The 26,180-nt window shown below is 34.4% G+C and overlaps 1 protein-coding gene across 1 annotated transcript; it reads right to left on the bottom strand.

The window, feature by feature from the left end:
* Nucleotides 1-4,196: 4,196 nt before the first annotated feature.
* Nucleotides 4,197-25,339, bottom strand: atp1b3a (ATPase Na+/K+ transporting subunit beta 3a). The gene is made up of 7 exons (XM_049476766.1): nt 25,085-25,339; nt 19,477-19,605; nt 15,622-15,720; nt 11,186-11,373; nt 10,475-10,525; nt 6,636-6,722; nt 4,197-4,657 (listed from the first exon to the last, which is right to left on the bottom strand). The coding sequence occupies exons 1-7, from the start codon at nt 25,200-25,202 to the stop codon at nt 4,490-4,492; spliced, it is 840 nt and encodes a 279-aa protein (XP_049332723.1). The 5' UTR covers nt 25,203-25,339; the 3' UTR covers nt 4,197-4,489.
* Nucleotides 25,340-26,180: the final 841 nt, after the last annotated feature.

Here is a 26,180-nt window from a genome sequence, read left to right as displayed (position 1 = left end):
TTATCATTTGAACGTCCTCATCGTCTGAGTGAAGCTGGATTCTCCTCAGCTCTCTCAGGGCTCAGGCTGCTAAATCTGTGCGGCTAATCAGCTAACGCAAAGCGCTGATTTATTGATAGCTATTGGCAGGGTCAGAGCCTACAGCCGCTACACCCGCTAACGCTAACGCTAATACTAATTACACTGGGATAAAATCAGACTGTCTAACAGATTTCTTACATTTTCTTTCTGGAATCAATAAAGTATATATCTATTTGCACTGATAAAAAATATTATAAAAAAATCTGTAATTAACCATTAAAATCATGAATCACAGTTAAAATCGCAGGTATTTTTTGTGCAAAAATAATAGCGTAGTTTTGGTTTTAGGACACCAAAAAAAATCAAGCTGGTGAAAAAACATCATAATAATAGTAATCCTAATAATGACATATTTAACAAAATAAACATGTTTACCATGTTAATGCATTTATATATGCAATAGAAAAGAAAGATATTTACTGGAGAAAATAAAGATAAATCTGTGTAAAAGTTGGAGGGAGAATGTTTTACTGATTATTAATGCTCCCTATTGCTTTTTCTGAAATAAATGCACACTTAACCCAACCTGCTTTTTCCTTTCTGATCCAGCTGGCAGGGATATTGATGTCATTTCTTTGTGCATACTCCAAATTTTTGGTCTAAAATTAAGAATCTCACATAGGTTTAGTGATAAAATGTAAGAATACAATGTACAGTAACAAAAAAATTATATGTTCATAACTACCCCACTATTTTGGAAACAATGCATGGTCCAGTAGTTTTTAGGCTAAAATCATGCTAGCTGTATAGACTTCAAACTTGTCTATAACTGTTCAGACACAACAATCGAAACTTTGTGATAATAGAAAATTTACTTTAAAAGGCAAAAAACAGTTTTTTGAACCTAAATGTAATAAGCCCTCATGCAATGAGGCTCTATTCTTTGCAGGATGAGAAAAATGACTGCAAACGGCTGACTTTTCAAAAATGTGTGATCACATGACCAGTTTCTTCTGTGGTTTCCTAAAAACAGGAAGTGGCACTCTTGCGTTCTGGCGGCCTCGTGTGGTGAAAACACGCATCTGCACCAAATAAAAACAGCACAAACTCTCGTTTTTCTTAAAATATCCTTTATTCCAAGATGTTAAATGGCTCTTTTAGGGCATCTGCACAAGCCTGGGGCGGGTGCAGAGGCTACAGAAATCTCTTATGTTACAGATATTTGTTCCAGTTTCATTTTTTTTGTACTCTCATAAATGTATTAGATATTCCCCTTTACAGTGAAACAGCTGGTTTTATACAGGGCTAAGACAGAACAGTGGACTATGGCAGACGAGACAGTGTTGGATTAAATACGCGGTACACAGTCAGCACGAGACAAACACGCAAAACACGCAAACAGCGGGTATTAATCACCACCGACACTCTTATTTCTCATTCACATTATATACAAAAATCCCTTTACGCGCTTCACGGTAAAACAGCGTTCAGACAGGAGCGGGAGGACAGTACTGATCAAACTGTGCTTTGCTTTAATCAATCTTTTTTTTATATCACTTTTATTTATTTGTTTAGATATTAATGAAGAGAAAAAACAGTGCTGGAGAGATGGTGGTTTGTGGTTTCTGATAGTAGGAAAAAAATAAGACGTATAAATATGTGTATATACAGTGCCCTCCATAATTATTGACACCCCTGGTTAAGATGTGTTCTTTAGCTTCTCATAAATTGAGTTTTGTTCAAAATAATATAGGACCACGATGGGAAAAAAAGTAAAGTCCAACCTTTAACTCAAGTAAATTTTAAGGGGGAAATAAAATCCCTGACTAAGAAATAATTATTCTTCATAAAATCACCTGTTCCACAATTATTGGCACCCCTAACAATTCTTAGGAAATAAATTTAATAAAAGTATTTCCGTCACTTCTACAGTAGTTTACGAAGTTGATCAGAGTATGTAGGAACATTTAATTAGTAATTCACAACTTCCTGTTTCCCTGGGGTATAAATATGACGTGACACAGAGGCCATTTATCTTCAACATGGGAAAGACAAAGGAACATACCATTCAAGTGAGGCAGATGTGTGTTGACCTTCACAAGTCAGGCAATGGCTACAAGAAAATCGCTACTCGCCTACACCTGTCCATATCTACTGTCAGAGGAATTATTAAGAAGTTTAAAACAACTGGAACAGTGGTAAACAAGCCTGGACGAGGACGCAAGTTTATTTTGCCACCACGCACAGTGAGGAGGATGATAAGAGAAATAAAAAGTTCTCCAAAGCTCACTGTTACAGAATTGCAACAAATAGTAGCTTCTTGGGGTCACAAAGTCTCCAAAACAACCATCAGGCGCTATCTACATGCCAACAAGCTGTTTGGGAGGCATGCACGGAAGAAACCATTTCTCACTCACAATCATAAACGCAAACGTTTGGAGTTTGCTAAGCGGTACTATGACTTCAACTGGGACCGTGTGCTTTGGTCAGATGAAACAAAGATAGAGCTTTTTGGCAACAAATGCTCTAAGTGGGTCTGGCGTAACACAAGAGCTGAGTATGCAGAAAAGCACCTCATGCCCACTGTGAAATACGGCGGGGGATCAGTGATGCTGTGGGCCTGTTTCTCTTCTAAAGGCCCTGGGAACCTTGTTAGGGTGCATGGCATCATGAATGCTCTAAAATACCAGGACATTTTAAAACAAAATCTGGTGGCTTCTGCCCGAAAGCTGAAGATGGGTCGTCACTGGGTCTTTCAGCAAGATAATGACCCTAAACATGTGGCCAAATCTACACAGAAATGGTTCACCGCACACAGAATCAAGCTCCTCCCATGGCCATCTCAGTCCCCAGACCTCAACCCCATTGAAAACCTGTGGGGTGAGCTGAAGAGGAGAGTGCAGAGGAGAGGACCCAGGTCGTTGGATGATTTAGAGAGAATGTGCAAAGAGGAATGGTCAAAGATCCCTCTTTCTGTATTCTCCCATCTTGTGAAACATTACAGGAGAAGATTAGGTGCTGTTTTGTTGGCAAAAGGGGGTTGTACAAAGTATTAACATCAGGGGTGCTAATAATTGTGGCACACATGATTTGATGTTAAATAATTATTTCTTAATGTGGGATTTTTTTCCTACTGAATAAATTCACTTGAGTTAAAGGTTGTATTTTACTCTTTTTTTCCATCGTGGTCCTATATTATTTTGAACAAAACTCAATTTATGAGAAGCTAAAGAACACATCTTAACCAGGGGTGCCAATAATTATGGAGGGCACTGTATATATATATATATGAAGTTATGGATAAGACTGATCGATGTATATAAGTTGATCGATATGATGATTGATCATCGTGGCTGCTACCTGATGTACCCTGTGTGGATTCAGGTGTTTATTCAGAGTTTTGAAAGTTTTTCACAGGAGGATATTGAGGCCTTACCCAGAAAGGACCCGACCGATATACTGTTTGGAAAGTGCGCTAATCAATAATCAATAAATAGTTTCACCCAGAAGGAAGGTAAAAAGTGATTTATTAAAAATTAAAAATTTAGACTGATACAAGCGATATCTATTGAGCTTCTATTGATTCCTTCTGGGTGCTAAAAAACTATTATTAGATTTTTTAAGTATTAAAGTGTATCAGCTAATTGATCAGTATCAATAAAGCACCAATAACAGTGTCTCCTTAAACTTCCTATAGAAAAAAATCAGCACATTCAGCACTGTTGTAATAATGATGTAATAATGCTGTTTTAAACAACCACCAATCAACAAATCAGCATATATATAAATTCTATATTTACACAATATTAATTCATTTAAAAGACCACTCTAGTCTGCTAAATGCTGCTAAATGCTATCAATGCTAACAACACTAACAATGCTAACAGTGGATACAATGCAAAGTCAGTACGATAGCCGCCAATCAGCATCAAGCATGTCATTTACTCTTTTCTTTTTTTAATTGTTGAATTCATCGCTTCATCGTTTGATTTAATCGGTGTGGCTACTAGCGGTGTTAGCACAATGCTAATGCTCTTACTTCTTAAGTTGAACTCTACTCTTATTCTATCTACACTATTTTAGATGCTATATACTACTAAATATGCATATATATATATATTTTTTAATTTATATATAAACATATTTTTTTTCCATGTACGTTTAGCTGGTGTTCGTTGGTTTTACTAAAGAGTAAAAATTGTGGGCGTTAAAAATTCAATATGTCCTTTCAGTTGAAACTACGTGGTTTGAAAAAATTGGAAACACGTTTTTGGACGTACAAAATGATATATAATAAGATATACGGTAATTATTATTGATCACATCGGTTAAAAATCATAAAAACATATCGGTCAGGCCCCAGGAGAGAGTGGCAGTGCTGGCTGTGTGTGTGTGTAGTGTTTAATGTAAAGTGTGTAGTATGTGTGTGTGTAGTGTGTGTGTGTGTGTGTGTGTTTGTATTAGTGTGTTACTCGGTCACCAGCACCCTGAAGGAAACGCGCCCGAGGAACTTGTCTCGCTCGTCGTTGTTCTTGAGGTTGGATCCCTCCACCCTGCACTCCACCATCAGCTCCTTACTGTAGTCCTCCTTCCTCAGCATCAGCTTCACCCCCACCAGCGGCTGCACGTACCCCACCTGCACCAACGTGGAGCAGCAGGTCAGATCAAACATCTCAAACACACCTTCTCCTCCTAAAACACCTCTAACATTACACTGCTTTTACAGGTCAGTTATGGGGCAATTATATTCCCTATTAATCCCACTAAACCCAATAAATACTGGCCATCTCCACAGAGATTTAATTAAACTCCGCCCAGTTAAATCTGTTGTTTGCATAATGGGTGTGTCCCTCAGATCCTAACTCCCCATCAGTGTGAAATCTTGCCCACCAGGGCTCCTTTCATTGGGTATTGTGTTATATTTTGTTTAATGGTTGTTTGTCTAGTCAATATATTGTAGGCTATAAGAGCAAGTTACCATCCTTTGTACAGTAAACTGTGATAAAGTGTTGGTAATGCACTAAGAAGTACAATGGAAAACTACACTCTAACCTGTCCTGAATAATAATTAAATAATAAAAAAATAATAAAAAAAAGATGTTTAATATTTAACTAAAACAGTGAAATTGTGGAGGGTGGAGCTATACAAACCCTGAAAAAGAGTTAAAATCAACTCTGTGGGAGTTAATTTAATACTTAATTAGCCCTTTTTGCAGTGTTTAGGGCTGATACAAGGGTTGGACAATAAAACTGAAACACCTGGGGCCTCATGTACTAAGACTTGCGTAGACTTCATAATAAAATGTAGTGTACGCTCAGACCAGAAAAAGTTTCGTATGCACAAAAAATCTGTATTTATCAAACCGTGCGAGGGCAGAATCCCACGTACTTTCTCTTAGTGCCTCACAATCAACTTGAAATCAAGCGCAAGTGCACAAATGCATTACACCTGCCATGTTTTCTTATCCTCTTATGCTCTTGGAAATCTAAAACGGTTTATAAGCCAGTCATCATCATGAGCCAAAAAAACTATAATGGTCACGGAAAACACGCTCTCAACGAATTTGGCCATTATTAGCAAAATATTCCAATATTGTCAACGCTGCATCTCCAACAACTCCAGCTCAACATTTTGTTTTATGCATGTATATAATCTAGGCTAGAACAATTACTTCAGTGAAATTGTCTGATTAATTACTGTTTAATTGTCTGATTTATTTACTTTATTTTACCCAATAATGGCTTATTACTACAATGTGTGAATAAAGGATGGATACCTTAATAGTTGTAATTTCAATGCATCGCCTCTAAGTGTCGCCAAATGACAAAAACACATTAGAAACATACATACAAAAAACATACATACGCCTGAAATGAAAGTGCCGTGGGGGAACGCACTTTCTCACGTTCAAGTCACATTTAGTACATCTGACCGTGAGCATGAAATATGACGTACGCAATGTTTTTGTGCGTACGCACCTTTAGTACATGAGGCCCCTGGTTTTAGAGCACAATAATTGATTGTGGTGACGGACAGTTCTGGTGGAAACAGGAGAGTTGAGGTGCACATTGAATTCTGCCGTGATTTGATCAGCCGTGGTTTTATGTTTTTTGGATACAATCCGGGTTAGCACCCGAACATCCCTTTCAGACAGCTTCCTCTTACAGCATCCACAGTTAATCCTGTTGGATGTGGTTGGTCCTTCTTGGTGGTATGCTGACGTTACCCTGGATACCGTGGCTCTTGATGCATCACAAAGACTTGCTGTCTTGGTCACAGATGCTCCAGCAAGACATGCACCAACAATTTGTCCTCTTTTGAACTCTGGTATGTCTCCCATAATGTTGTGTGCATTGCAATATTTAGAGCAGAACTGTGCTCTTACCCTGCTAATTGAACCTTCACACTCTGCTCTTACTGGTGCAATGTGCAACTAATGAAGATTGAACACCAGGCTGCTCCAATTTAGCCATGAAACCTAAAATCCCACACTAAAATGATGACAGGTGTTTCAGTTTCATTCTCCAACACCTATATATTTCACTTGGGGGAATACAGCACAGTTAACTTCCATTGGTACCTATGGAACAGTTATGGGGGGGTAAATACTTACGTGAGCTTTTTTCCCGTAGTAAGGAAAGTACATGCGGTCAATTCGTCCCTCCTGCGGAAAATACTGCACCTGCACCTGACTCTCACCCTGCGCACACACACACACACACACACTTACTAAACACACACTTAATATATACACACACCTTTATAACCAAACATAGCACATATTTTATATATATATATATATATATATATATATATATATATATATACACACACACTACAGAGACAGTAACACAGTGATGAAGGTGCAGTGCACAGTGTGTCCAGCAGGGGTCGTGTGAGTCCAGCTCTCAGATACCTGATCACCTGATCGCACCAGAGCGTGCTTAATCAATATATATTATTAATAATAATAATAATAATAATAATAATAATAATAATATTATTACTGATATTAGTCTTGTTATCATTGATTCATATTAATAATTATAATAAAAGAAAATAAATTAACAAATAAAATGTTAAAATAACATTTAAAGAGAACATATTATACCTGTTTTAGAATTTAGAAATGTTCTTTTACACAAAATCACTCTTACATAAAGATAAAGATCTCGTCAGCTCTATTCTTACACTACAAAAAAATACATTGGCAAAAAAATCACTGTTTTTTGAGCTTAAATGTGGACAAAAGAAAGAGAATAACTTGACTGGTGACTTTTTGTGCTTATTTTAAGTTTAAACTACTTCTAAGTGAGTCTGAATAAGATCATTATTCCTAAAATAAGTAAAATAATATTACACTTATACGATGCTTAGTAAGACAAAAACTCTTATCAGAAAAAAATAACATTTATTGCCTTTCAGAATGAGATGTTTAAGGGCTCTGTCACTTTTATGCAAATAAGCTGCTGCTGCTGGCCACGCCCCATTTTTGTTACGCTGATTGTTTACCACATGTTAGCATTTAGCACTAAACTCATTATTTGAAAGTTTTTACAATCTTTCTTACATCATTTGCTGACTTGCTACGGACAGTAGGTACAGATCCCTCCCTCAGACAAAGTCTGCTGGCTAATTCTGCTGTCTAGTGGGCGGGGCTGTGGTGGGGGCTGAGGAATAAGGGGTGGAGCCAGGGTGGTTCTATGCAGGTTTCCTTATTGTGACGTCACAGCAAGGGAGGAATCTCTCAGCTGATTCACCTTTTTTCATAATATGTCCCTTTTAAAAACATGAATGTTAGTATTTTATACGTTATAGTTTTATTATGTTATATGATAATATTATTTAAAAGTGTAAAATACATAAAATAAAAATAAAAACACCTCTCTCTCTCTCTCTCTCTCTCTCCCACAAACACATTATTACAGATATGGAGTAAAATAAATTAAAATAAAACAAATTAATTTAATAAATAAATAAATCAATGAATAAATAAGTAGTTTCATTAATAATTAAATAAATATATATATTTTTTTTTTTTAGAGCACGCACACACGCACACACAGGGAGATTAAAGGAGATGATCAGACAGTGATCTTACCCATCACTTTACTAGGGAGTTGAACTGGCAGCATGCAGATAAGAAACACGCGAGGAAAAGAAAAGAGAGAAACAGAAAAAAGGAAAAACAAAGAACAGGCTGGTGAGAGAAGGACGAGACGAATAGAGGGAGAACAGGCAGGCAGACAACGTAAAAAACAACGTATAAAATAAACCCACGACAACACCAGAACCACACTTACAGCCTCAATTACCAGGGGGTTCAATTCCTGCCTTTCATTTATTCATTACATCAAATTTACACCTGTTTACAAACCGTTCCAGAGCCCTAATTACCACCGTACTACTCCATTCTCTCTGTCTACACTGAATACAGCTACTTAATTACTGTCAATTACACTCAATTACACTTAATTACACTCCATTACATTCAATTATTCAAATTAAAACATTCATTCTGGAGCTGTTTTACCTTAATATGCACCAAAGTACAAAAGTACAAGAGCACCAGCAGCTCAGACTTGGACATCTGTTGGCATCACGGCTAATCTACTCCAATCTTGGTAAAACCTTGCTGTCAGGCTGTTAGCATCACGGCTAACTTGCTATAATCTTACTTAGCTTGGCTTTTAAGCTATTAGCATCCAGGCTAACTTGCTCCAATTTTGCTGATCTTAGCTGCTAGAATCCAGGCTAACTTGGTCTAAGTTAGCCTGGTCTAAGTTAGCCTAACTTGGTCTAGAACACACACAGTACTGTAACTTTTGTAAAAGGACCTGCACTACACACCCAATACCTGCACTACTGTTACGCTGCACTGTCATACACACTTTAATTCCCCAAGAACTGGGAACTTTAAGAACTTTACCAGCCTTAAGCTAGATACAACATTGCACTACTGTTATACGGGTTCTATTTATATTGTCACTTGATCTTAATCACCATTAATATTGCACTATTATCTTCTGTCTCACAAATGTCTATTGTGTTTTTGTTGTATTGTACATATAGTGTCTCCCACTCATTTAGATTTAGATTATATATTTATTTCTTTTTATTTCTATTTATATATCTATTTCACCCCCACCACTACTGCACCTTGTTCTGTCTCATGTATGTCTGTGTCCCTGCTGCTGTATTGTACACATAGTGTCTCCCCTTTTTCTTTATTTTTCTTTATTATCTATTATCTGTACTTGCTGTAAAATTGGGAAGGAGAGTAACGTAATTTCAATTCTATGTATGTCCTGTACATATGCAGCATTGACAATAAAACTACTTGACTTGACTAATCTCACTTAGCCTGGATATTAGCATTATGGCTAACCTGCTCAAACCTTAATTAGCCTGTTTGTTAGCATCCAGGTTAACCTGCTCCAATTTGCTGAGCTTAGCTGTTAGAATCCATGCTAACTTGGTCTAATCTCATCTAGCCTGGCTGTTAGCATCCAGGCTAATCTGCTCCAATCTCTACTGAGCCTGGCTGTCTCGCTGGTCGATAACTTCATGGCTAACCTGCTCAAACCTCAGTTAGCCTGGTTAGCCGTTGTTAGCATCACAGCTAACCTGCTCAAATGTCAGTTGGCCTAGTTGTTAGCATCACGGCTAACCTGCACAAATCTCAATTAGCCTGGTTGTTATGTTTACGGCTAACCTGCTCCAATCTTAACTAAGCCTTGCCGTTAGCATCACGACTAACCTGCTCCAATCTTGGCGGGCTTAGCTATTAGCATCCTGGCTAACCTGCTCTAATTTTGGCTACGCCTGGCCATTAGCATCACGAAAACCTACTCTTGCTGTCTGTTAGCATTGCAGCTCCAACTCTGCCAAAACGTGACAAAATTGTTAGGAATGCTGCTAAACCATCTCAACCTTGCTGAGACCATCTGTTAGCATTGCAGCTAACTCAAATTCCAACCGCGCAGAGCCTGGCTGCCGTGTCTGTTAGCAGCACATCTCTTGGCTATGTAATCATGCCAAGGCCAACTGTTAGCATGCTAACCTGCTCTGATGTTGCTTTGACAATGCAATTACCATTGTCTGCTAGCTTCATTCTTTGCTTCACATCCTTTGTGTCTTTTAATCTTTGCGAAGCTGGCTGCTGCGTCATAGCTAACCAAATAAGCCTTAAAGGTTTGTATTTACTGCAGTGGTGTGAAAGTGAATTACACTCCACGCCTGTAGGGGGAGCTCAGGTTTGCACAGCTAAAATACTGAACGTGGAAAAAAAAATTCTCAATAGATTTTTGATAATTCTTTAATAGTGCTCAGAATTTTACACCCCTGGTAATTATCGACACACTTAGAAACGTGAAAAGTGATTACGAAGTAATTTCATCGTAAAAATCTTTATACAACCCGTCAACCTCCGATAAATAATGGGACGCTTACCTTCGCCGTGCAGTTAATGAACGGGTCTCCACTTGGCTTCAGGCCAATAATCTGCAGATCAATAACACAATTATAACATATATATTTTAACGTTAACAATGCGGTTATAGAAAGTGTACGCAATTTTTTATACATATAATGTAGTTCTAAATAATAATAATATTGTGTATTGTGCTGTTGCTAAGCATTTGTTGCTATGCTGATGCTAAAGTGATTGGTTGGCAGCTAATATGCTCTGACTAAGCGGTTGCTACTGTGTCCAAGGTGATTGCTGTGCTATTGCAAAGCAGTCGCTATGATATTCCATGTGGTATCTTTGGGGTTACAAAGCTGTTGCTATGATATCCCATTTGGTAGCTTTGGGCATTTACTAAGCAGTAACTAATGTGTTGCAGGTGGTTGCTAAGCAGTCCTAAGATGGTTGCTATGCTGTTTTAGGTGGTAGCTTGCATATTGCAAAATTGTTGCTATTCCATGTGGTTGCTTTGCTGTTGCTAGGGTGGTTGATAGAGTGTGACTGGTCAGTTGCTTGGTAGCTGAAATGCTAATACTAAGTGGTTGCTTCAGTATTCCAGGTTGTATCTAAGGGCCTGATAATTTGTTACTATGCTGTTGCTTTGCTGTTGCTAGTGTGGTTGCTAGGGTTTGGCTGCATGTTTCAGGTGGTTGCTAAGGAGTTGTTATAGTATAAAGTATATAGTATAAACTGACCCGGTTCATTTTGACGATGATGCAGGGTTGTCCCTCCCGGTACCCGTAGCTGGAGTCAGTGAGACCAGAACAGAACCCCAGGGAACTCCTTCTGAACTGACACACCTTCTTCTCATCTGACCCGTCCTGCTCATAGTACTGACCCGCCAGACACAGCTCGTTCTTCACCTGCTCCGTATCATTATACTCTACAGAGAGACAGATAGAGAGAGAGACAGCTCATTCTTCACCTGCTCCGTATCATTATACTCTACAGAGAGACAGACAGAGAGAGAGAGAGACAGCTCGTTCTTCACCTGCTCCGTATCATTATACTCTACAGAGAGACAGACAGAGAGAGAGAGAGACAGCTCGTTCTTCACCTGCTCCGTATCATTATACTCTACAGAGAGACAGACAGAGAGAGAGAGAGACAGCTCGTTCTTCACCTGCTCCGTATCATTATACTCTACAGAGAGACAGATAGAGAGAGAGACAGCTCATTCTTCACCTGCTCCGTATCATTATACTCTACAGAGAGACAGACAGAGAGAGAGAGAGACAGCTCGTTCTTCACCTGCTCCGTATCATTATACTCTACAGAGAGACAGACAGAGAGAGAGAGAGACAGCTCGTTCTTCACCTGCTCCGTATCATTATACTCTACAGAGAGACAGACAGAGAGAGAGAGACAGCTCATTCTTCACCTGCCCTGTATCATTATACTCTACAGAGAGACAGAGAGCGACAGCTCATTCTTCACCTGCTCCGTATCGTTATACTCTACAGAGAGACAGACAGAGAGAGAGACAGCTCATTCTTTACCTGCTCCGTATCATTACACTCTACAGAGAGACAGACAGAGAGAGAGACAGCTCATTCTTTACCTGCTCCGTATCATTACACTCTACAGAGAGACAGAGAGAGAGAGAGAGAGAGAGAGACAGCTCATTCTTCACCTGCTCCGTATCATTATACTCTACAGAGAGACAGACAGAGAGAGAGAGAGAGAGAGACAGCTCATTCTTCACCTGCTCCGTATCATTATACTCTACAGAGAGACAGACAGAGAGAGAGAGACAGCTCATTCTTCACCTGCTCCGTATCATTACACTCTACAGAGAGACAGACAGAGAGAGAGACAGCTCATTCTTTACCTGCTCCGTATCATTACACTCTACAGAGAGACAGACAGAGAGAGAGAGAGAGACAGCTCATTCTTCACCTGCTGCGTATCATAATGATACGCAGCAGGTGAAGAATGAGCTGTCTCTCTCTCTCTCTCTGTCTGTCTCTCTGTAGAGTGTAATGATACTATCATTACACTCTACAGAGAGACAGACAGAGAGAGAGAGAGAGACAGCTCATTCTTCACCTGCTCCATATCATTGTACTCTACAGAGAGACAGACAGAGAGAGAGAGAGAGAGAGAGAGAGAGACAGCTCATTCTTCACCTGCTCCGTATCATTATACTCTACAGACCGACAGACAGAGAGAGAGAGACAGCTCGTTCTTCACCTGCTCCTTATCATTATACTCTACAGAGAGACAGACAGAGAGAGAGACAGCTCATTCTTCACCTGCTCCATATCATTATACTCTACAGAGAGACAGACAGAGAGAGAGAGAGAGACAGCTCATTCTTCACCTGCTGCGTATCATTACACTCTACAGAGAGACAGACAGAGAGAGAGAGAGAGACAGCTCATTCTTCGCCTGCTCCATTTCATTATACTCTACAGAGAGACAGACAGAGAGAGAGAGAGAGAGAGACAGCTCATTCTTCACCTGCTGCGTATCATTACACTCTACAGAGAGACAGACAGAGAGAGAGAGAGAGACAGCTCATTCTTCACCTGCTCCGTATCATTATACTCTACAGACAGACAGACAGAGAGAGAGACAGCTCATTCTTAACCTGCTCCGTATCATCAAAATGTATGGGTACAAGTATGGAAAGTGTGGACAGTTATTAACTGGTATGAGTACTGATGGTACTGACAAGTTTTTATGGGTATAAGTATTGGTAGTACTGATGAGTATTTATGAGTATGAGTACTGAAAGAGTGAACGTGAATTTATTGGTATGAGTATTGAAAGTGTGAACAGGTATTTATAGGTATGAGTATTGATGGTAATGACGAGTACTAATGGGTATGAGTATTGATGGTACTGACAAGTTTTTATGGGTATCAGTATTGGTGGTACAGATGACAATTTATGGGTATGAGTACTAAAAATGTGGATAGGTTTTATGGGTATAAGTATTGATGAAAATTATGAGTATTTATGGGTATGTGTATTAATGATACTGACAAGTATTTATGATATGAGTATTAATGGTACTTACAAATAATTATGTGTATGTCTACTGACAGTGTGAACCTGAATTTATGAGTAAGGGTACTGAAAGTGTGAACAGGTATTTATGGATATGAGTATTGATTACTAAGACAGATAATGTGGATGGATATTCATTATGGGTATTGATTGGCCTGTGGGTATAATTAGCCGTGTGTTAATAAGTATGAGTATTTTTGGTTATGAGTATTGATGGTATGAATGGTGATTGATAAGTATGAGTATTGTTGGTAATGAGTATTGATGGTATGAATGGTTATTGATAAGTAAGAGTATTGATGGTATAATTAGCCGTGTGTTAATAAGTATGAGTATTTTTGGTTATGAGTATTGATGGTATGAATGGTGATTGATAAGTATGAGTATTGATTGTATAATTAGCCATGTGTTAATAAGTATGAGTATTTTTGGTTATGAGTATTGATGGTATAATTAGCTATTTGTTAATAAGTATGAGTATTGTTGGTAATGAGTATTGATGGTATGAATGGTGATTGATAAGTATGAGTATTGATGGTATAATTAGCTATGTGTTAATAAGTATGAGTATTGATGGTATAATTAGCTGTGTGTTAATAAGTATGAGTATTGATGGTATAATTAGCCGTGTGTTAATAAGTATGAGTATTTTTGGTTATGAGTATTGATGGTATGAATGGTGATTGATAAGTATGAGTATTGATGGTATAATTAGCTATGTGTTAATAAGTATGAGTATTTTTGGTTATGAGTATTGATGGTATAATTAGCTATGTGTTAATAAGTATGAGTATTTTTGGTTATGAGTATTGATGGTATAATTAGCTATTTGTTAATAAGTATGAGTATTGTTGGTAATGAGTATTGATGGTATGAATGGTGATTGATAAGTATGAGTATTGATGGTATAATTAGCTATGTGTTAATAAGTATGAGTATTGATGGTATAATTAGCTGTGTGTTAATAAGTATGAGTATTGATGGTATAATTAGCTGTGTGTTAATAAGTATGAGTATTTTTGGTTATGAGTATTGATGGTATAATTAGCTATGTGTTAATAAGTATGAGTATTGATGGTATAATTAGCTGTGTGTTAATAAGTATGAGTATTGATGGTATAATTAGCTATTTGTTAATAAGTATGAGTATTTTTGGTTATGAGTATTGATGGTATAATTAGCTATGTGTTAATAAGTATGAGTATTGATGGTATAATTAGCTGTGTGTTAATAAGTATGAGTATTGATGGTATAATTAGCTGTGTGTTAATAAGTATGAGTATTGATGGTATAATTAGCTATTTGTTAATAAGTATGAGTATTTTTGGTTATGAGTATTGATGGTATAATTAGCTATTTGTTAATAAGTATGAGTATTTTTGGTTATGAGTATTGATGGTATAATTAGCTATTTGTTAATAAGTATGAGTATTTTTGGTTATGAGTATTGATGGTATAATTAGCTATTTGTTAATAAGTATGAGTATTTTTGGTTATGAGTATTGATGGTATAATTAGCTATGTGTTAATAAGTATGAGTATTTTTGGTTATGAGTATTGATGGTATGAATGGTGATTGATAAGTATGAGTATTGTTGGTAATGAGTATTGATGGTATGAATGGTGATTGATAAGTATGAGTATTGATGGTATAATTAGCTATGTGTTAATAAGTATGAGTATTTTTGGTTATGAGTATTGATGGTATAATTAGCTATGTGTTAATAAGTATGAGTATTTTTGGTTATGAGTATTGATGGTATAATTAGCTATGTGTTAATAAGTATGAGTATTTTTGGTTATGAGTATTGATGGTATAATTAGCTATTTGTTAATAAGTATGAGTATTTTTGGTTATGAGTATTGATGGTATAATTAGCTATTTGTTAATAAGTATGAGTATTGTTGGTAATGAGTATTGATGGTATGAATGGTGATTGATAAGTATGAGTATTGATGGTATAATTAGCTGTGTGTTAATAAGTATGAGTATTGATGGTATGAATGGTGATTGATAAGTATGAGTATTTTTGGTTATGAGTATTGATGGTATGAATGGTTTTACGAGTATTGATTATATGAACATGATCACTGGAGGGGTGTATTGAGGACTTACGCTGCAGGAGAGTCTCCAGATGCTCCACATGCTGCTGATACTGTAGAGGATCTGATCTGTTATAAACTATTTCCATCGAGCTCGGTCTGATAACCAGCCCTGAATCAGAAAATCAGAGTTAATAACATTATTATTACTAAAATCAGAGCGTTATTAATATTCAACATAATACAATATAACCCAGATATACAGTCTCTTATTATAAGGGTGAATATACAGAATATATGTTTGAGTAAAATGAACATTGTTGTTTTATTCTATAAACTACAGACAACATTTCTCCCAAATTCCAAATAAAAATATTCTCATTTAGAGCATTTATTTACAGAAAATGAGAAATGGCTGAAATAACAAAAAAGATGCAGAGCTTTCAGACCTCAAATAATACAAAGAAAACAAGTTCATATTCATAAAGTTTTAAGAGTTCAGAAATAATCAATATTTGGTGGAATAATCCTGGTTGGTTTTTAATCACAGTTTTTTTATGCATCCTGGCATCATGTTCTCCTCCACCAGTCTTACACACTGCTTTTGGATAACACTGATGTTAGTATACACTGGAAAAAAATGATGAGTAAAATTTACTAAGTTTCGCAACTTTCTGCATTTGCTTTTTTTTAAGTAAATTTAATTTCAGATCAATTTAAGTAACTTCAACTCGGTTTCAAGACTTAAATAGAGTTACATGGAGTAAATAAGTGAACTGAACTTCAGCCAATCCTTTCTTTTAGTAAACTTTACTTCATTTATTTTTACTGAATCAATCCTTTCTTTTAGTAAACTTTACTTCATTTATTTTTCACTGAGTCAATCCTTTCTTTTAGTAAACTTTACTTCATTTATTTTTACTGAATCAATCCTTTCTTTTATTAAACTTTACTTCATTTATTTTTACTGAATCAATCCTTTCTTTTAGTAAACTTTACTTCATTTATTTTTACTGAATCAATCCTTTCTTTTAGTAAACTTTACTTCATTTATTTTTACTGAATCAATCCTTTCTTTTAGTAAACTTTACTTCATTTATTTTTACTGAATCAATCCTTTCTTTTATTAAACTTTACTTCATTTATTTTTACTGAATCAATCCTTTCTTTTAGTAAACTTTACTTAATTTATTTTTACTGAATCAATCCTTTCTTTTAGTAAACTTTACTTCATTTATTTTTACTGAATCAATCCTTTCTTTTATTAAACTTTACTTCATTTATTTTTACTGAATCAATCCTTTCTTTTAGTAAACTTTACTTCATTTATTTTTACTGAATCAATCCTTTCTTTTAGTAAACTTTACTTCATTTATTTTACTGAATCAATCCTTTCTTTTAGTAAACTTTACTTCATTTATTTTTACTGAATCAATCCTTTCTTTTATTAAACTTTACTTCATTTATTTTTACTGAATCAATCCTTTCTTTTATTAAACTTTACTTCATTTATTTTTACTGAATCAATCCTTTCTGTTATTAAACTTTACTTCATTTATTTTACTGATTCAATCCTTTCTTTTAGTAAACTTTACTTCATTTATTTTTACTGAATCAATCCTTTCTTTTAGTAAACTTTACTTCATTTATTTTTACTGAATCAATCCTTTCTTTTAGTAAACTTTACTTCATTTATTTTTACTGAATCAATCCTTTCTTTTAGTAAACTTTACTTCATTTATTTTACTGATTCAGTCCTTTCTTTTATTAAACTTTACTTCATTTATTTTACGGATTCAATCCTTTCTTTTAGTAAACTATACTTCATTTATTTTACTGATTCAATCCTTTCTTTTAGTAAACTTTACTTCATTTATTTTTACTGAATCAATCCTTTCTTTTAGTAAACTTTACTTCATTTATTTTTACTGAATCAATCCTTTCTTTTAGTAAACTTTACTTCATTTATTTTTACTGAATCAATCCTTTCTTTTAGTAAACTTTACTTCATTTATTTTACTGATTCAGTCCTTTCTTTTATTAAACTTTACTTCATTTATTTTACTGATTCAATCCTTTCTTTTAGTAAACTTTACTTCATTTATTTTTACTGAATCAATCCTTTCTTTTAGTAAACTTTACTTCATTTATTTTTACTGAATCAATCCTTTCTTTTAGTAAACTTTACTTCATTTATTTTTACTGAATCAATCCTTTCTTTTAGTAAACTTTACTTCATTTATTTTTACTGAATCAATCCTTTCTTTTAGTAAACTTTACTTCATTTATTTTTACTGAATCAATCCTTTCTTTTAGTAAACTTTACTTCATTTATTTTTACTGAATCAATCCTTTCTTTTAGTAAACTTTACTTCATTTATTTTTACTGAATCAATCCTTTCTTTTAGTAAACTTTACTTCATTTATTTTTACTGAATCAATCCTTTCTTTTAGTAAACTTTACTTCATTTATTTTACTGAATCAATCCTTTCTTTTAGTAAACTTTACTTCATTTATTTTTACTGAATCAATCCTTTCTTTTATTAAACTTTACTTCATTTATTTTTACTGAATCAATCCTTTCTTTTAGTAAACTTTACTTCATTTATTTTTACTGAATCAATCCTTTCTTTTAGTAAACTTTACTTCATTTATTTTACTGAATCAATCCTTTCTTTTAGTAAACTTTACTTCATTTATTTTTACTGAATCAATCCTTTCTTTTAGTAAACTTTACTTCATTTATTTTTACTGAATCAATCCTTTCTTTTAGTAAACTTTACTTCATTTATTTTTACTGAATCAATCCTTTCTTTTATTAAACTTTACTTCATTTATTTTTACTGAATCAATCCTTTCTGTTATTAAACTTTACTTCATTTATTTTACTGAATCAATCCTTTCTTTTAGTAAACTTTACTTCATTTATTTTTACTGAATCAATCCTTTCTTTTAGTAAACTTTACTTCATTTATTTTTACTGAATCAATCCTTTCTTTTAGTAAACTTTACTTCATTTATTTTTACTGAATCAATCCTTTCTTTTAGTAAACTTTACTTCATTTATTTTACTGAATCAATCCTTTCTTTTAGTAAACTTTACTTCATTTATTTTACTGAATCAATCCTTTCTTTTATTAAACTTTACTTCATTTATTTTACTGAATCAATCCTTTCTTTTAGTAAACTTTACTTCATTTATTTTTACTGAGTCAATCCTTTCTTTTAGTAAACTTTACTTCATTTATTTTTACTGAATCAATCCTTTCTTTTAGTAAACTTTACTTCATTTATTTTTACTGAATCAATCCTTTCTTTTAGTAAACTTTACTTCATTTATTTTTACTGAATCAATCCTTTCTTTTATTAAACTTTACTTCATTTATTTTTACTGAATCAATCCTTTCTTTTAGTAAACTTTACTTTATTTCTGCATACAATACCTAATTACAATTACTTCATTAATACAAAATTACCCAAATAATTTATGATACATAATATATTATAATTCCTAAATGTTTTATATGTTTAGTTAAAACACACTGTCAACACATGGATGGCATGTAATACATTCTTTGTAGTATACTAAAGTATACTAGTGTTTAGTATAATAAAAATAATGTATTACATGCCATCCATGTGTTGAGACAGTGAGACTTGGTCTGTTTACAACATAAATCTTCATGATTATGTAAATATTTAAATGTGTGTTTTAACTAAAAATAATATTATAATATATTTTGTATCATAAATTATTTGAGTAATATTGTATAAATTAAGTAATTGTAATTAGGTAATATTGTATGCAGAAAGGTACATTATTTTCAGTGTACAGTAGGGTGTGTGTGTGTGATTTTCAGGCTGGGGTGTGTTTATTAATGTGGGCATCATCTGTGCCGTGTATTCGAGGTCTCTGCGGGGGCTCACCTGGCGAGGGGACACGGTCGCTATATTTAGGGACATTGTCATCCAGAGTCTGGAGCAAGGCCCACATGGTGAGAGTGAACATTCCAGCCAGGAAACCGTAGAAAACCAGGTAGAAGAGCAGGATCAGACCTGAAGAACACAGAGTAAGACTTTATCCTGTAATCAGATCATTCAGATTATTATTCAGATTATTTTATTTATTCAGGGCTGGTTTTGTTTTTCTGCTTCCACATTTCCCCTGAGGAGGGAAGCGTCCCGGGGATATCCCGAGGGCTGTCCCGGTACTTTATTATTATATGAGGTGAAGTCAGGTAACAGGTGAGCTGTCAACTGTGCACCGTACAGCTTGATTTAAGGTGTGTCAGTGTGTCTTTGCTATCATAACAATGGGAAAAGTACACCTTGCACATCTCGAAACACAAAGCAAAAGGCATGCACTAATAATTCTCTTAATTAATCATGGGTTTGGTTCATTTTGTGCATAACATGAAATAAACCAATCAGAGTGTCTCTTCCTCATCTTTCCCTTTAAGAACCAGGTGAGCTCTGACTTTGGTGGATTGCTATTTTAACTGTGCAGCTACCTGGACGTGTCCAACGATGTGTTCTCAGCACTGTTTCTATTTAAATGAGGCAGGAGGAAGGAGTGAAAATAGAAAGGTACATAGTAGATACTGAGTAATTCATATTTGATACTGAGTAATTAATAGTAGATACAGTATAATTCATAGTAGAGACTGAGTATTTATAGTAGGTACTGAATAATTCATAGTAGATACTGAGCAATTCATAGTAGATACTGAATAATCCATAGTAGATAATATTTAATTTATAAAAGATACTGTATAATTCATAGTAGAGTAATTTAAAGTAGGTACTGAATAATTCATTGTATATACTAAGTAATTCATAGCAGACACTGCATAATCCAGAGCAGATACTGTGTAATTCATGGTAGGTACTGAGTAATTCATAGTACATTTAAAGTAATTCATAGTAGATACTGAGTAATTCATTACATTACATTACATTACATTACATTTGGCAGACGCTTTTGTCCAAAGCGACTTACAATAGTCAAGTACAATGTAAAATAAGTTTAAAGGTAAAACATCTTTGGATAGGGATAAAAGGAGGTCAAAGGGGAATAATAGGATAGAGGAGTGAAGGAGGGGAAGAAGGAAATGAGGTTAGAAGTAGTTAGTGTGTTAGAGGTGTTAGGAGAGTAAGTGCTCTTTGAAGAGCTCTGTCTTCAGGAGTTTATTAAAGATAGTGAGAGATTCTCCTGATCTGGTAGTAGAAGGTAGTTAGTTAGAGGTGTTAGGAGAGTTAGTGCTCTTTGAAGAGCTCTGTCTTCAGGAGTTTATTAAAGATAGTGAGAGATTCTCCTGATCTGGTTGTAGAAGGTAGTTAGTTAGAGGTGTTAGGAGAGTAAGTGGTCTTTGAAGAGCTCTGTCTTCAGGAGTTTATTAAAGATAGTGAGAGATTCTCCTGATCTGGTAGTAGAAGGTAGTTAGTTAGAGGTGTTAGGAGAGTAAGTGCTCTTTGAAGAGCTCTGTCTTCAGGAGTTTATTAGAGATAGTGAGAGATTCTCCTGATCTGGTAGTAGAAGGTAGTTAGTTAGAGGTGTTAGGAGAGTAAGAGCTCTTTGAAGAGCTCTGTCTTCAGGAGTTTATTAAAGATAGTGAGAGATTCTCCTGATCTGGTAGTAGAAGGTAGTTAGTTAGAGGTGTTAGGAGAGTAAGTGCTCTTTGAAGAGCTCTGTCTTCAGGAGTTTATTAAAGATAGTGAGAGATTCTCCTGATCTGGTAGTGGAAGGTAGTTTGTTCCACCATTGGGGAACTCTGTATGAGAACAGTCTGGATTGCTTTGTGTGAATGTTTGTTTGGTAAAGCGAGGCGACGTTCATTGGAGGAGCGCAGCGGCCGGGAGGTAGCGTAAGCCTTCAGGAGTGAGTGCAGGTAGGAAGGAGCTGTTCTGTATCACCTTGTAGGCGATTGTAAGAACTTTGAATTTGAGTAAGAGTTTTGAATTTGAATTCATATTATATGCTGAGTAATTCATAGTAGAAACTGATATAGTAAATTAATGTATAGTAGATACTCTAATTCATAGTTGATACTAGATAATTAATAGTAAATACTAAATAATAAACAATAAATAATTCATAGTGGATATGTAATAGTTCATAGCAGTTACCTAATGATTATAATAGATAATGAATAATTCATGATGGATACAGAATAATTCATTATAGTAACTGAATAATAACAATACGCTTGAGGTTTAAGGGGTTAACGGGTCTTCTATACTAAAACAGGTTAGATAATTCATTACTAAACGAATTGATCACTGAAATTCATCAGTAGTGAAGACAATGATCATCCCTCACACCTCCACCAATCACTAATCAATACTGATTGATTTTACAGGGAATCTGAGGAACGAGCTCCAGTTCCCCAAAGGGTTAAAAATCCATAATCTAATAAACCTGCCTGACGCTGTTTAATCAGATTGAAGGTTAAACTGAGCCCAGATGATTTTGGTCACTGTTGTTATATAAAACAAATCTAAATATAAAATATATATTATTATTATAAATATATATTTTTGTATATATGATAATAATAACTCTACACAGCCTAAAGATCAGCTGGTTTTATCAGCAAAACGATTTATCAGTGACCTGTAACATATAATACAATATATTGCTCTGTTTTAAATTAGATACTACCATAATTTAGCTAATTTTATGCATGATATTATTTAAAAAGCTTAATTTATCCTAAAAGTCTCAAGCAGATCAGCATTTTATTATTATATGTTAAAGCATGCATGAAATAATTTATATAACAGGATTGAAATGACAGAATACTTAACTGTAATATGATTATTACAATTATTTTATATATTTATCATATTTTTAATGGATATTAATAGATTTAATGGTTGAGTCTATATGATATTATTTGTGTTTAACTAATAATTGACATCTAAACACAGTTAAAAGGCTAAATTTTCTAGTATCATGAGTCTTTGTATTTATTCATATTAAATGATCAATATATAATTTAAAAATCAGAGTAAACAATTATTTTTATATATATTTTTTATTATTTTTATTCATTTGTTTAAATCATCAGGTTTAGATCATAAACATTATTATTATAAGCATTTATAAACCTTTTTTTCCAATATTACAATATTCATTCACATTAAAGGATCAATATATAATCACTACCAGTCAGACTACTAAATTACAATACATATAAGATGATTAATGGGCCCAAATGCAAATCTTAATCAATCAGATGACACTTTTATTATGTATTCATAAGTATAAGAATTGTATTTTTTATCTAAAATATATACAGTATAAATATATAAGAATCTGTATTTGGTCATGTTAAATGATTAAAATACAATTACTATCAGTTCTAAATTACAAATGTGTTCATATAAAACTTGAATATATATTTATATTTGTAGATAACATACAGCAGTTATCATGACACACATAGATATATTTGATCAATATTATTTCAATATTTACTCTAAATCTTTGGTAGAAACAGTGCATTAATAATGTTGTTAATTGCAATTATCAACATTATTTGTACTATTGTATTATTTATACATATTTTATTATTGTGTATATACATATAAAAAACATAAACAAACATAAATATGTACATAAACAATGCATACATGAATATGTGCAATATATAATCTACTAATACAGTGGACGATTTCAAGGTCAGATAAAATATTTGAGGTCATACACATATATATTGCACTTATATTTAGGTCGCTAACATAATTATCATAACAGACCTACTTATATCTGTACAATAATATTTATCTTACTCCAGTCTTGGATACGGGGAGGGAGCTATTAATAGCAATAGTAATAAATCCTGTTAAAAAAAGGTGTAACATTGCAATATATATTTATATCGCAAAGCAACCGAATATCACAGTGTATTTTTCCCCCAATATCATGCAGCCCTGGTAGTAGAATTCCTGGGAATGAATCAACCTTAAAATAACTATTTTTGCAATTATCAACATAATTTGTACTATTGTATGTATGTATTATATATAAATATTGTTTAGTTGTATTTTATATAGTTATATAAATGTGTTCATAAACAATGCATACATGAATATGTGCACACATTGTGCAATGTATAGTCTTCTAACACAGTGGACATTAACAAGGTCAGCAACATTTTGAGGTCATATACAAATATATTGCACTTATATTTAGGTTGCAAACGTAATTATCATGACAGACCTACTTATATTTGTACAATATTATTTATCTTACTCCAGTCTTGGATATGAGGAGTGTGTTATTAATATTGCAACTTCTGGTAAAAAAAATAAAATCTTGTATTTTTTGGCTAATATGTTAATATATTTCACAAATACAACAAAATATCAAAATATCAGTTTTGTCGTCAATACTGTGCAGAACTAGTAGACTGTTTAGTGTCAATTGATTTCCTGGAAATGTGTTGGGAGCACAATCATGCTTAAAAGTAATTATTGATATTAATTGATATTAATGATATATAACATGATACATTTCCTACAATCAAATCCTAAATAAATTATATATTTAAATGCATAAATATATACATAAAGAGTGTATACATGTATGTACATATAGTACAGTGGATGATATCAAGGTCACTTCAAAATATATGAGGTCATATCCATATATATTGCATTTATATTTAGGTCGATATCATAATTATCGAGACCTACTTACGTCTTCAGTGTCCAATCCCATTTTTTGAGGGTTTTTTTTGTAACATCACAATATATATTTTGCTGAAAGCAACCAAATATCACAATGTATATTTTTTCCACCAATATCGTGCATCCCTAGCAGGCTATTCCTATAGACCCTTACTGATGTGATTCCTGGTGAGGCGAGGAGGTGAACAGCTGAGAGATGCAACGGCTTTTTTTCAGGGCCTTTATTAGAAAGCCTGAAATAGCCTCCAATGACATGCAGGCAGACACAATGACATTTGAAAAAAAATATATAAAATGTTTAAAAAAAACCCACCAATATATGTTAATAATATACATGCATTTCAGATCTTGGGGATTTTTTTTACATAGGGGCTTAAAATAGTAACCATCACCAGTGGTCAAAGGATAGGAAGCATCACTGGAGCCATTTGCTTTTTTTTTAACCCACCTTTTTTCTATTGCATTGTATTATATTGCTGTATATATATATATATATATATATAGCTATGCTTGGGTGTATAAATGGCAGATGCATGCATCGAGCATGACTGATGGCTGCATGGTGATGATAGCATGCCGAAAAAATAAAATAATAAATGTGCATCATGTATTGCACGCGCTTACATTCATCTACACACATTTTTCAGCAACCTATTTTTAGAATCCTAGGTGTGCATTAGGCAGATGCATGGATGCATGGATGCGAGTATGCACAGATTTATAGATGTATAGATGCATGCATGCAAAATGAATAAAAATAAAGAAATAACACAAATAAGGTAATGCAATGGTTTATAATCATATTTTTATGCTCAGTATTGATTTTTTTTCATGCACTCACCCCAGCTGCTGGCAGTGCGCCCCACAAATTCCCCCGTATTCGGATTATAAATGGCATGTTTCCAATTTGACTCCGATTCATTTTTCTGCTCTCCTGGTTTTTCCTCCTTTTTGGACATGGTTCGGCTTGGTAGGAGCTGCGCGCGCGGTTCGGTTCGGGATGGATGCTGCTGTTCTGGATGGCGATGGTGCAGAAAGAGTCTGAGCCTGAGGCTGAACCACTGAGCTGTTCATCAGCACCACGCCAAACGATTCTTTGAACGAGTCTTCTCAAACGATTCTTTTGAATCACCGCCGCTCTTCTGCTCGGCGCTGATCGGATTAAAGCGAATTCTCATATTAACAAAATCTCTCACGCTATCCTGTTAAAAATGAGGGTCGATGTGCTTCATATATGATAATTAAACCGGATTTAAAATCGGATTAATGACAAAAAAGGATTCAGTGATTCACTGATTCGTTTGCGCCTATCGCATCCCTCTTACAGGAACAGAGCAGAGATTCGCCGCGATTCGAATCGTCTTTCTGATCCCGATTCTGATTCCGATTCGCTCACGAAATAGAATCGTCCGTTCGGTTTGCGCTGCGATGACGTGGGTTGGCCTCAGCCAATCAGGACGCGGGAGAAAGGGACGTTCGTTTAACCCCCAGATTCGTGTTCAATGATCCTTTTTGAGATGAAAACCAGCACAAACACACACACACGTTATGTACACACATTATATGTTTATACACACACATTATATACATAAACACATTATATATACACACACAGAATTTATATACACACATTGTATATTCACACACACACACACATTAAATTCTATGTTCTCCTACATTATACACTATATACACACATTATATAAACACATTATACACCCAGACACATTATACACACACATATTATATAAACACATTATATACCCAAATTATACACACGCACACACACGTGAGCACGTTTATGGGGGTATAGAATCATCATAGTCATAAAATGATTCAAACGAATCAAGTAAATGAATGAATCAAATAAATGAACACAGAAAACAATAGGACCATCAAATGTGTGTGTGTGTGTGTGTGTGTGTCCTAAGAGATTT

Source organism: Astyanax mexicanus, chromosome 4 (genome assembly GCF_023375975.1).
Source record: "Astyanax mexicanus isolate ESR-SI-001 chromosome 4, AstMex3_surface, whole genome shotgun sequence".
Taxonomy (NCBI): Eukaryota; Metazoa; Chordata; class Actinopteri; order Characiformes; family Acestrorhamphidae; genus Astyanax; species Astyanax mexicanus.
Note: the sequence above shows the minus strand (reverse complement) of the source record. Positions and strands in the feature narration are given on the sequence as shown.

Bases quoted from the DNA above. Each gene is read 5' to 3' on its own strand.
- atp1b3a (XM_049476766.1), bottom strand. From the start codon at position 25,202: ATGTCCAAAAAGGAGGAAAAACCAGGAGAGCAGAAAAATGAATCGGAG. The intron at 19,606-25,084 runs GTGAGTGCATGA...TGTGTTCTTCAG, and splicing joins GCGCACTGCCAGCAGCTGGG to GTCTGATCCTGCTCTTCTAC. The intron at 10,526-11,185 runs GTCAGTTTATAC...ATTGATCTGCAG, and splicing joins TCATCGTCAAAATGAACCGG to ATTATTGGCCTGAAGCCAAG.